The sequence below is a fragment of the Elephas maximus genome, chromosome 6 (genome assembly GCF_024166365.1).
Source record: "Elephas maximus indicus isolate mEleMax1 chromosome 6, mEleMax1 primary haplotype, whole genome shotgun sequence".
NCBI lineage: Eukaryota > Metazoa > Chordata > Mammalia > Proboscidea > Elephantidae > Elephas > Elephas maximus.
Window position 1 is genome coordinate 63204222 of NC_064824.1, and position 13096 is coordinate 63217317.

At 36.0% G+C, this 13096-nt stretch overlaps 1 protein-coding gene across 8 annotated transcripts in view; it reads right to left on the reverse strand.

The window, feature by feature from the left end:
* LOC126077736 (sodium channel protein type 3 subunit alpha) overlaps positions 1–13096 on the reverse strand; it is a 123842-nt gene that overhangs the window by 51104 nt on the left and 59642 nt on the right. For all 8 annotated transcript variants that reach the window (XM_049887339.1, XM_049887338.1, XM_049887337.1 and 5 more), the window contains one exon: positions 3711–4001. In XM_049887339.1, coding sequence (XP_049743296.1) covers positions 3711–4001 — 291 coding nt within the window. The remainder of the gene's footprint in view (positions 1–3710; positions 4002–13096) is intronic.

Here is a 13096-nt window from a genome sequence, read left to right on the forward strand (position 1 = left end):
ATCTTAGTATGTCCAAACAACATAGATAAAATCTTTGGGAACAGAATAAGAGGAAGACTCACTTTTCATTTTACACTTTTAAATACTTTTTCATTTTGTACTCTGAACGTGCAATATCTATTTAAAAAATAAAATAATGTAATAAATATAAAATAACACTTCAAATTTATGGTAGTAGTGGGCAAGGTATCCATAATTTTTGCCCTTTCTTCTCTGACATTTTCAGAAGATGTATTTGTTTTGAGCAGTATGCCCTGTCCATCTTATTCTTCCAGGATGCACTACCCTCACTGATTGATTCTCTTACCTATCAGAGAGAGTCCTTTTCTGTTTGGAAAACCAGGAATTGTAAACCACTTAAGCAATATTTCTTCTTATGAACTGTGCTAATGTTTTCTCCTGTCTTTACTGGGATGTGTAAATTTCAACTTTAATAAGCTATTTCGTTTACTTTTGTAATTGTCTATCTTTATCTATCTGGAGCCCTGATGGCACAGTGGTTAAGCATTCAGCTGCTAACCAAAAGGTCGATAGTTCGAATCCACCAGCTGCTCCTTGGAAACCCTATGGGGCAGTTCTACTCTGTCTTATAGGGTCATTATGAGTCAGAATTGACTTGATGGCAATGGGTTTGGTATCTATCCATTTAAAAGCCAAAACCAGTTGTCCTTGAGTCAACTCCAACTCATCATGACCCTGTAAGGGGAAGGAGGAGAGCTAAAACTCGGGAAGAGGAAGAGACAGAGGGTGGTGACATTCCTCAATAAGATAGTCCCTAACTTGATAAGTTCCCTGACTTGGCTGTTAAACATTAACCAGGGAGAGAAAAGAGAGAAAGGGTATAAAACCCTAAGAAAACGACTATCGGGGCTCTCAGACTCTCCCTCTGAGCAGCCCGCTTGATGCTCCCTAGTCAAGTGTACTTTTGCTATTAACCCTCTGCTAACTAATAATTTTTTTTTTTAACTAATAAAACCCCTTGCTTGTTTGGCACTCTTTGTTTCAGTGTTTGAACTCTTTCCTACACCGAAGACAAGAACTGAGGCTGTTTTCCGGTAACAACCCTATGTGTATCAGAATAGAACTGTCCTCCTTAGGGTTTTAAATAACTGATCTTTAGGAAGTAGATTTCCAGGCCTTTCTCTCGAGGTGCTTCTGGGTAGACTTAAATCACCAACCTTTCAGTTAGCAGTGAGCACTTAATTATTTGAACTACCTGGGGACTCCATCCATCTATCTGTCCACCTATCTACAAATATAAAATAATCTGCATATCATATATGTATATACTGAATGTTTTTAGTCTTAAATTTCTGTTGTTATTGAACTTCCCCCAGCTGTTGCCTTTTTGTAGCTCACTTAGCTCCAGCGACACAGGCCTCCTAGCTGCTCCCTCAGCATTCCAGGCATGTGACTGCACTTGCACTTGCTCCTCCACCAGCCTGTGATGCTCTTCCCTGAGATAGCATCTTCCCTCACCTTCTCTAAAGTTTTGCTCAAATGTCCCCTTTACCGTGTGGCCTTTCCAAAGGAAGAAAAAAAACAAAAAACAAAGAACCCTATTTAAAATTCCACCTCTGATTAGCACTCCTGAACCCCTTTCCCTGCTTGATTTTTTCCCCTATAGTACTTATCCCTCTCTAGTATGCCCTATAACTTATTTATTTTCTGTCTCCTTTAGATTTTAAGTTCCATGAGGTCAGGGAATTGTATATCTTTTGGTCTTTAAGGCATTCTCATCATCCAGAAAGATTCCTGCCACAAAGGGCTTCAAACCTGTGCATTCTGGTTGGATCTCCTGCTAAGAATTTGCATTCTCACCCTAGATATACTGATGTAGATATCTATATAGATACCTGGGATGGAAATGCAAGTTCTCAGCAGGGGGTCAAACCAGAGTGAACTAGTTTGAAGGCCTGCTGCCATATAGTAGATGATCAATAAATATTCATTTATTAACTGAATGAACCAATCCACAGATTTTTACTTGAACACAATGATGAAACAGTTAAGGAAATACTGTTATTTTAAAAAACATGTAAATGCCTTCATGTAAATATTGCTACATGTACAAATACATTTATGAGTAATTGAAACCACTTAAAGTTTCCCTCGTTTGAGATTTACTTGCCCATTTTAACTTAGTAAGGGCCTTACTAGCTGTCATACAGGCTTTCTATATATCACTTAATTTCCCCCAGCAACTCTGTGATTTAAAAGTTATCATCCTCATTTCACCGAAACCTTACAAAGTACGAGTGACTTGACCAAGGTCACAGAGCTAATTTGGAGTTGAGATAGGAACACCAGTTTCCATGGCATCAATCATTACGCTACAGTGTCAAGTATTCTTAATCCTAATGACTCCTAATATAATTCATTATGCAAAAATATCAAGGATGAGAGTTTGAGCCAAAAAGAGAATATCTGGTCGGTCTGAGAAACTGAGTTGCCTTACAGTGCTTCAAGTTAACTCCAAATACGTTATACTGATTTAATACCATATTTTATTCAAGATTCATTATTCAAGATAGTGGTAGTTGAATTACTGGATATTGAAATTATCTGCAGGGAAAGTATTCTTTCTCTTATAATTGTATGTGCATGCCTATTTTATCTAACATGAGAATGCAAGAATTAAAGTATTAATATAGATTCTATTTCTGTTCTTCATTTAAAAATTTTTATTTCTAGGTTGAATATATAAACACCCACTGATAACTTCGATATCCCCTTTTCTCCCAACCAAAAGCTAAACACTATACTGAATTTTGTGTTTATGACTCCTCATTTTTTTTGTTTCTCTACTTTATGTAAAGAATATCATAGCCTTTAGTTGATTTCCAGTTTTTTTGTTTAAATTATTTATGTAGTCTGTACCTCAAAGCATTACCATTAGGGTGTGTTATGGCTCAGATTAATATGATTAGAAAGAGTTTAATAATTCATAACAGATGGAATTCTAATAGAGCCAAATAGAGTGTTCAAATCCATAACTAAACTTATCACAGATTTCTATTTGCTTTTTACATTATGCAACCCTTGAAACTATTCTTTTTAATGCCAAAGAGTTGAGACTATTTTTTCCTCTTAGACTTGATAATATATTGAAGAATTAGGTAGCTGGCATTAAATCAGAGCAAAAATAGACTGACTTCAATTGCATTCTCATCTAGAGCACTTAGATCATAATTTCACTCTAATGTATCATAGCGTGACACCATATCAGTATAATGAAGACTCTTGACAGTACGGTTCTCATATCAAGGGATAAAGGCAAACCTCAAAGAGACGTTCCTTTTCAAAATTCATGCATATGCTCTAATCACAACCTCAGAAAATAAAGGCAGAAACAAAAATGATAAGTTCATCTGAGCTCTTAAGATGGAAAAGGTAAACAAGAGATTGCAAAACAGTCTCACTGAAAAGTCTAATAGTTTGCACCAAAAAAAAAAAAAATGCATATTAAGAAACATGGTCTCAAAATAGTGAAACATTTAGAGCTGATTACCTTGAATTAATTTATTAATGCTTCCTTAAAAATCCCTTTCAAAGACAACTTATGCTAAGAATTTAAATACCTACATTAAATTTAGTTCCCTATCCCTCACTAAAATCAGATTTGCAAAAATGTACCAAAACAAAATAAAGCAATTACAAAAGCAATGGCAACAACAAAACCAAGCAGAGCAATTAGTGGAAAGTCTTACCTGATGAGGGGAGCAGAACTTCCTGTCACTCGTCAGTCGGTTTCCATCCATGGAGAAGAGGAAGCTGCTTCTTTTGACACTGTCTTCAGATTCAGATTTGGGGAACCTGCCTCTCTCTCCTTTGTTGTTTCCTTCGAGATGCTCTCTCTGTCTCCTTTTCTTCCTTCTGTTCCTCCATTCCTTAGCACTTTTGGAGCTTAACTTTGATGCCTCTGAGGAACTTTCCAAGAGCTCTCCTAGCCCACCTATTCCACTGAAATCTCTTGAAGCAGCCGATGCCGCAGCAACTGCCTGTTGTAAAACAAAGCCAAGCACTATTTAGAATATATACCTTGGAAAATAACTGCGGCACAAATGCTGCCATTTAAAACTATTGTGTTTGAAAATTATGTTTTCTGGTCAACTCATTGCTTTTTACAAGATTTTACATACTTGTTTTTATTAGTGGCTGACAAGCTGGCTCCAACTCATGGTGTGATATTATGTAAAACAGAACAAAATGTTGCCTGGTCCTGTGCCATCTTCATGATCGTTGGTATTTTTTAGTCCATTCAGTTTACTTAATTAACAACCCTTAGTCTTTAAATAATACAAAACAATATGGTAGCCTATGAATTAGTGCAAGAAAAGCCTGATTTTGTACATCTCTTGGATTTTTTTTAAAAACTCTGTTGATTAGCTTCATGGAGGACAATGGCTCTCTTAAACCTCTTTTATACTTTAAAAGCGAATGTGATCTTAGTGGTGGTTGCTGGGGGTGGAGAATGGGAAGGTAGAATGGTATCCCTGCAAAAAATAAAAGAATAACTGGTCTGATGCCTATTCCAATTCCATCCATAGTCTTGTTCCTCTTGAATGCTTATTATTAACAACTGAGTGGTATTTTTTCCCATCTAAGACTAGGGCAAAAGACTGCTTCTTTTATTTTTTATGAATTTGAACCATTCAATGTGTTTACTGTTTTACCCCTTAGTGGAAGTAGTGGGAATGTATTCGCTAGTTTATCCTTGTCCTTCATTTGAATTACATTTAGTACTATAGTTCACATTCCAGGGGTCATGTTAATCCTAGAGAATTTATATTACAGCACCTTTAGTTTTAAATTTTTACGTGTTTATAAATTTTTTACTGTTATTGTAAATAATAAAAAGTCATTAAAATGTCAATCAATAAATACCTTAAATAATCATTCAAAAGCTTTGGGAACTTCTTCAAATATTTTCTTTCCATACTTTAGCCCTAAGAATTTTTAAGTATTTTGAATTTCTGTACCTACTAATGAAACACAGCCAAGTCTTAGGTAAAACATGGTAAATGTTTTGTATTTTCATTTAAATGAGTAGTATTTTTGGACTGGAAATGATCTAACCATGACTGCAGAGGATGTGAAACAACAATATGGTCCATATCAAAGCTGAGTTCTCACTAGGTGTATTACTGTTTTTAAATATAACCACAGAAATAGGAATGATGAAGTTATAAGAATATTGGTTAAACTTTTTACAGATGTCATAAAACAACCCTAATTTATATAGCATTTTGTTCTGTCTTCATCACTAGATTATAAACTAGATAGGATTTTGTCATTATGTTTCCATGCCTACTGCCTAGTATATCACTTGACTTAGAAAGGACTCAGTAAATTTTTGGTGAATAAAAATGTAAAAAGGCATCTTAGTGCCAGTTGTCTCAGACCTGGGGTTGGAGGGGCAAAACAGGCTTAGCCTTGACTCTTCAAGATCTCATAAAAGATATGTGTAAGAATGGTCTATATAACAGTAAAAATATTTTAGGAAGGAATGAAGATAAAACCCATTCATAATGCTTTTACAACAATTTGTGATTTATGTTTCTTTCTTCCTGAGAAGTAAAACCTCCCAAGTAGTTCTAGCTCAACAGAAGTTAAAATAAAAAAGTTTTAAAACTAAAGCTGCTATACTTCAAATCCTCCAGGATTAACGTGACTCCAGGGAAGTGAAGTATAATACTAAATATAATAGTAAATTTATGTGTTGAACTAAGCAATACACCAAATACAACATAAGTATTTGTTTATATATGAAACCCATATCTAAGACTCAATATAAGACAATGCCTAGCATATAAATGAAACACTAAGAATTTGCATGTTTATAGAATTTGCGTATCATCAGATAGCCAGATTTTTTATTGAATACTTGATCATCAGGATCCCTTCTCATATCATCTATGATCACAGATGGGGAAATATGAAGGATCCCCTTATACATAAACTGAAGTGAGTGAATCACTTATCTGTAGCAAGTTAAGTACAGTTGCAGAGTAATCGGCACATGTTGTTGGTAGATGCTATGGATTCATAGTGACTCTATGTACTACAGAACGAAACACTGGTCCTTTGCCATGCTCACCATCATTGTTATGCTTAGGCCCATTGTTGCAGCCACTGTGTCAGTCCATTTCGTTGAGGGTCTTCCTCTTTTTCGCTGACCCTGTACTCTATCAAGCATGATGTCCTTCTCCAGGGACTGATCCCTCCTGACAACACGTTCAAAGTATATAAGGTGCAGTCTCGCTGTCCTTGCTTCTAAGGAGCATTCTGATTGTACTTCTTCCAAGACAGATTTGTTCATTCTTTTGGCAGTCCATGGTATATTCAATACTCTTTGCCAATACCACAATTCAAAGGCATCTATTCTTCTTTGATCTTCCTTATTCATTGTCCAGCTCTCACATGCATAACATGCAATTGAAATACCATGGCTTGAGTCAGGCGCACCTTAGTCTTCAGGGTGACATCTTTGCTTTTCAACGCTTTAAAGAGGTCTTTTGCAGCAGATTTGCCCAACACAATGCATCTCTTGATTTCTTGACTACTGCTTCCATGGCTGTTGATTGTGGATCCAAGTAAAATGAAATCCTTGACAACTTCAATCTTTTCTCCGTTTATTATGATGTTGCTTATTGGTCCAGTTGTGAGGATTTTTGTTTTCTTTATGTTGAGGTGTAATCCGTACTGAAGACTGTGGTCTTTGATCTTCATCAGTAAGTGCTTCAAGTCCTCTTTGCTTTCAGCAAACAAGGTTATGTCATCTGCATATCACAGGTTGTTAATGAGTCTTCCTCCAATCCTGATGCCCCATTCTTCTTCATACAGTCCAGCCTCTCAAATTATTTGCTCAGCATACAGGTTGAACAGGTATGGTGAAAGGACACAATGCTGATGCACACCTTTCCTGATTTTAAACCACACAGTATGCCCTTGTTCTATTTGAACAACTGCCCCTTGATCTGTTTCAGATTCCTCATGAGCACAATTAAGTGTTCTGGAATTTCAATTCTTTGCAGTGTTATCCATAATTTGTTATGATCCACACAGTCAAATCGGCACATAGGAGGTACATAATATACAGCATTTGTTTAAAGAATAAACAGGCAAATATCCTTTTTTATCTGAATAAAGGCCTTAATTCATCTTTCCACTTTTTTAGTCACAAATGCACAACACACAGTTCTAATCACTTATTGACTTGTTTGCCACTAGAGACAAAGGAAATGGTGATAATACTCCCTTGTCGTAATCCTGAACCTCATGTTCATTTAAATCACTTCCGGAATTTGTTTTGCATAAGACGTGCTTCCCCTACCTATTCTGGGTAACAGTTCAAATAACGCAAAATCAAAACAGATTTCTAAGGCAACAAAGGTAACCCTCCGACACAACATATTTTTAATGTCACTCATCAACTCAAATCTGTCACTTGTTCCATTTCCAGAGATTTGCCAATCCCCTCAAACGCAGATGTTTCCTGTCGTCTCCCATGTCTGTGTACCTGTTTATACCCAGTCCTATAACACTGCCAATGTCCTGCTTACTTAGAACAATAGTGTCACTTTCACAACTGAGCTGTTTAATTTCACTTTAACATTAATAAATACATGCTTAATTAACACAGGGAACATTTTCTTCTCACAGCATTTTTGTGTGATTCAAAGTAAGCTTCTATAACTCACTGAATCTGTTTATCTATATGTTCTTTAAAAAATGTAATCATGTGACTGTCTTTGTGATGATACTTTATTCATTTTAAACCTAATATCTAGTTTTAAAATCCTATTTGAAACTACAAGACATTAACTATACCTGTTTCAGTTTTATCCCTGACTATATTATACTAGATATCATAAATATCACTAATTCTGTCTCAAAGCCTACTGTTAACCATTTTTTATCAGACCAGTGTAAACTGCTATGGTATATACTAAGCTGGGTGATACTGGACATTTAAAGATCACAAATTAGATGCCAAACACAACTAAGATGATCGAAGATAAGGCATTTATTTCTTTTTAGGGGTTTGTCTTTATCTGTTTAAGCTGCACTTGACTTGTGAGTCCATAGAGCTTAAAAACCCACCCATTGCTGTCGAGTTGATTCTGACTCACAGCAATCCTATAGGGACGAGTAGAACTGCCCCATAGAGTTTCCAAAGCTGTAATCCTTATGAAAGCAGAATGTCACATCTTTCTCTTGTAGTGGCTGGTGAGTTTGAACTGCCAACTTTACAGTTAGCAGCCGAGCGCTTAACAACTGCACCATCAGGGATCCTTCCATTGAGTTTAGTATATAATTTTTTCATGTCCAAATAGTGACTAGCGCTAGGAAGTGACTCAACAGATACTAAGAAAAAAAAAATGGAAGTTATGCTAGGTATCAGGAAGTCATTGATTCGTTGGTAACTTTGAAAAGTCACAGGTGTTTAGCAAGACTTAAATTACACTGAAGCATAAATGATCTCATAGGTAGGATAAGTTTCTCTTTCTGCCTCCAATCCCCTCCTTCTGCTTCAACATTGGCTACTGAGTCGTCATTGTTACCTGCGTCATCAATAAGGAACTAAAATTAGTTGGGTACTGTGCCATTCCAGTCAGTACTGAAACACTTTCCACAATCAATATGAAATTTTGAATGTATGAAGCTGAATCTGAGTCAAACCTTGATGATTTGGCTAGTGGACTCCAATAACTGACTTTTATTAAGTGAAAAGAACTGGCATTATATTTTTGCTGACCTAATTTTTAAAATTATAATGTGAATAATTGTTTTTTTTTCAAACTTCTATTAACCATACTATATTTTTATTTCTAAATTCAAGTAAATATACTCTTAATTGATGCCATATTTTACCCTAACATGGCTATATTTCAGAATAGGACTCTAACTCCTGTATTTTGTGTCTGCATAGTGTTTTCAGCCACATTTCTCTGTTTTTCTAAATTATCATAAAATAACCCAATGCATTAAAATACAGTTATATGCAATCTATAAATTCTAAAAACATTCATTTACAGTTTTGAAACAAAGACATTCCTTGACCTGTAAATAAGCATTTTATTTCATTATCTTACAAATATGTTTTGTTTACAGTGACCTAAAATAAAACTCTTAAATAATTGAACTTTCTGGCAAGCATGAAGGATACTTTATAAGATTTTCAGGAATCACCAAATTTGTTTACATTTTTTGTTTTAAAATCAGTAAAGTATAATCATATTACTACTGCGTACCCAATGGTAAGATGAAAACAACAAAAGCAACCACGATCAGCAAATGCTGTCTGTGGTTGGGGTAACTAGCTAAGCAATTCATTGCTACATCCTTGTCTCACCAAAAAATGCCTCAAAAAAAAAAAGGATCTAATGCTGTATGTTAGGCATCTTCAGAGCAGTTAAAAACTTAAACCTAAAAATTTCAAGGATATATTGTCATTAAGGTAATTCCTCAAGTAGCTGGAACCTTTTATCTGAAAATATAAATTTTAAAAAAGTCTCTATGTCAAACAGTTATTTGGATTTTCACCTTTGGCAAAGATGGAGTAAGAGGCACCGATATACTCCCCTTGTTGAAACAAATACTAAGACAGATGAAACCCATGAGATAATGGTTTTCAAGACACTGGACATCTTTCAGTGATGTTCGGAGGTTTTGGGAAATTGGGAACAAATGAGACAAGTTGCTTTTCTCACCTTACTCCCTTGAATTTCTAGACTGAGGTACAGAGAGGAGGAACCTAGGTAAAGCCTGGCAGACTCCCCGGGATTAGGAAATGGAGCTGAGAGTCCAGGGAGACCAAGGTGGCTGGAAATCATAGGTCAGAGTACTGGAGAGGAGAGAACTGAGTAGAGAGAAAACTCTGGAGATCTTTGGAGGGCCTTCCTTGAGTATTCAGAAGATTGATCAGTGCATACATGTGAGGAAACCACCTAAAATTAAGGATTAAAGAAAACACTGCCCAGTACTCACATGGGGCCAGGAATAGTGCCTCTTCCTACCAGCCAGACTGATAAACACTTCATTATAAACGGGGCATTGGATAGACTTTTCAGAAGGGTCTTGACTCAGTAGTGGGAATAATTAGCCCTAGACTAAGTGCTTTTCTAGTCCTACCTAGCAAATCTTCAAAGCAAGATGCAAAAGGATCACACTGTTGTTGATAAGCAATATACCAAAACAAACTCAATAATTTTCACAGGAATACAAAAATATTGAGCACCCAAAAAAGTCTGGAATGTAACTGAAGATTTCTAGGCATACAAAAAAAGCAAGAATATATGATCTATAATGAAGAGAAGAATCACTCAAAAACAATCAAGAACTGACACAGAAATTAGAATTAGCAGACAGGACATTAAAAGCTATAACTGTAATGCAAATACTGAAAACGTTAATTAAAGACATAGGAGGTATAAGAAAAAGATCCAAATCAAACTTTTATAGATGAAAACTATAATGTCCAAAATGAAAATATACTTGGTGGCATTAACGGCAGGTCAGACATTGCAGACGAAAAGATAATAAACTTGAAAACATAGCTATAGAAAGTATCCAAACAAGCTGATTCAAAACTTCATGTGGAAATACAAAGGCCTCAGAATAGCCAAAATAGCTTAAAAAGAGCAAAGTTGGAGAGTTACCACTATCTAATTTCAAGACTTATTACAAAGCTACAGTAATTAGGAGTGTGGCATTGGTGTAAAGACAGACAAATAAATCAGTTGAACAGGATATAGTCCAGAAACAGGTTCACTAACATATGGCCAACTGGTTTTTAATGAACGTTCAAAGGCAATTTAGTAGAGAAAAGATACTCTGTTCAACAAATATAGTGCGGGAATAATTAGATATCTATATGCAAAAAAATGACTCGACACATATCTTGCACCTTACACATAACTTAACTAAAAATGAGCCATCAACCTATACGTAAAACCTAAAACTATAAAATCTCTAGAAGGAAAGGTAGGAGAAAATCTTTGTGATGATGGCTTAGGCAAAGATTTCTCAGGTATGACACCAAAAGCATGATCAACAAACAAACTCGATGAATTGTACTTTATCTGCTCTTCAAAATATACTGTTAGGAGAATGAAAAAATGAGTCACAGATTGGAAGAAAATATCTGCAAACATGTATATGATAAAGGACTTGTACCCAGAATATATAAAGAGCCCTCAAAACTCAGTAAAAACAAACAACCCTATTATGAACATGGGAAAAAATATTTCAACAGGCACTTCACCAAAGAAGCTATGCAGATGGCAAATCAAAACATGAAAAGATACTCAGCATCATTGTTGTTGTTGTTAGGTGCTGTCGAATTGGTTACAACTCATAGCGACCCTATGCACAACGGAACAAAACACTGTCCAGACCTGAGCCATCCTTACAGTTGTTGTTATGCTTGAGCTCATTGTTGCAGCCATGTCAATCTACCTTGTTGAGGGTCTTCCTCTTTTCCCCTGACCCTGTACTCTGCCAAGCATGATGTCCTTCTCCAGGGACTGATCCCTCCTGACAACATGTCCAAAGTATGTTAAGATGCAGTCTCGCCATCCTTGCTTCTTAGGAGCATTCTGGTTGTACTTCTTCCAAGACAGATCTGTTCATTCTTTTGGCAGTCAATGGTATATTCAATATTCTTTGCCAACACCACAATTCAAAGGTGTCAGTTCTTCTTCGGTCTTCCTTATTCATTGTCCAGCTTTCACATGCATATGATGTGATTGAAAATACCATGGCTTGGGTCAGGTGCACCTTAGTCTTCAAGGTGACATCTTTGCTCTTCGCTGCTTTAAAGAGGTCCTTTGCAGCAGATTTGGCCAATGCAATGCGTCTTTTAATTTCTTGACTGCTGCTTCCATGGCTGTTCATTGTGGATCCAAGTAAAATGAAGTCCTTGACAACTTCAATCTTTTCTCCATTTACCATGATGTTGCTCACTGGTCCAGTTGGGAGAATTTTTGTTTTCTTTATGTTGAGGTGCAAGCCATACTGAAGGCTATGGTCTTTGATCTTCATTAGTAAGTACTTAAGTTCTCTTAACTTTGAGCAAGCAAGGTTGTGTCATCTGCATAGCACAGGTTGTTAATGAGTCTTCCTCCAATCATGATGCCCCATTCTTCTTCATATAGTCCAGCTTACAGACTGAAGAGGTATGGTGAAAGAATACAACCCTGACACACACTTTTCCTGACTTTAAACCAGTCAGTATCCCCTTGTTCTGTCCGAACAACTGCCTCTTAATCTATGTAAAGGTTCCTCACGAGCACAATTAAGTATTTTGGAATTCCCATTCTTCGCAATGTTTTCCATAATTATCAACATTCAACATCATTAATCATTAATAAAATGCAAAAGTGATGAGATATTTATTAGAATGGTTAAAACAAAAACACTGTCCATATCAAATGGCGAAGATGTGGAGAAACTATAACTCTAACTGGTATGAATCAGATTTTTATTATGTTTCTCAATGATTTTCACTTTTTTTTTTTTAATCAAATACTATGCTTCTGTCTCTTCTCCTGAAGACACGAACATGAATGTTCCATTCACCACTTCCTTAGCCCAAATGGCTTTTAATATTAATGACAACCTAAATTTGGAATCTTACTGCAGATGCCTTGCTGATATCCTGATTATGAGATGTAGCAAATACATTTTGTGCTACAGAAATTCCAAAGAATGGTTAAGCATAAAAAAAAAAACTAAAACTCATTACATAAGATTTTCTTATTAACATTTGAGGTCAAGTTACTTCAGAATAAAATCTCAGATGTCATAATTAGAGGTGAGACACTAATAGCTGGAAATATCAGTTATATTTCTTTTCCAAATTAAACCTAAAATCAAACCCATTCCCCAGCCCCCCACCAGGTTTCATAAGTCAGTTGCACAGTAAACTTTATCCCAGATATGTTTTTTACCCCCAGCTAATTTCCTTATAATGATCCCTTGTGGCACAGTGGGTAAGCACTTGGCTGCTGACAGGTCAGTAGTTTGAACCCACCAACCACTCTGTGGGAGAAAGATGTGGCAGTCTGCTTTCATAAAGATTACAACCTTG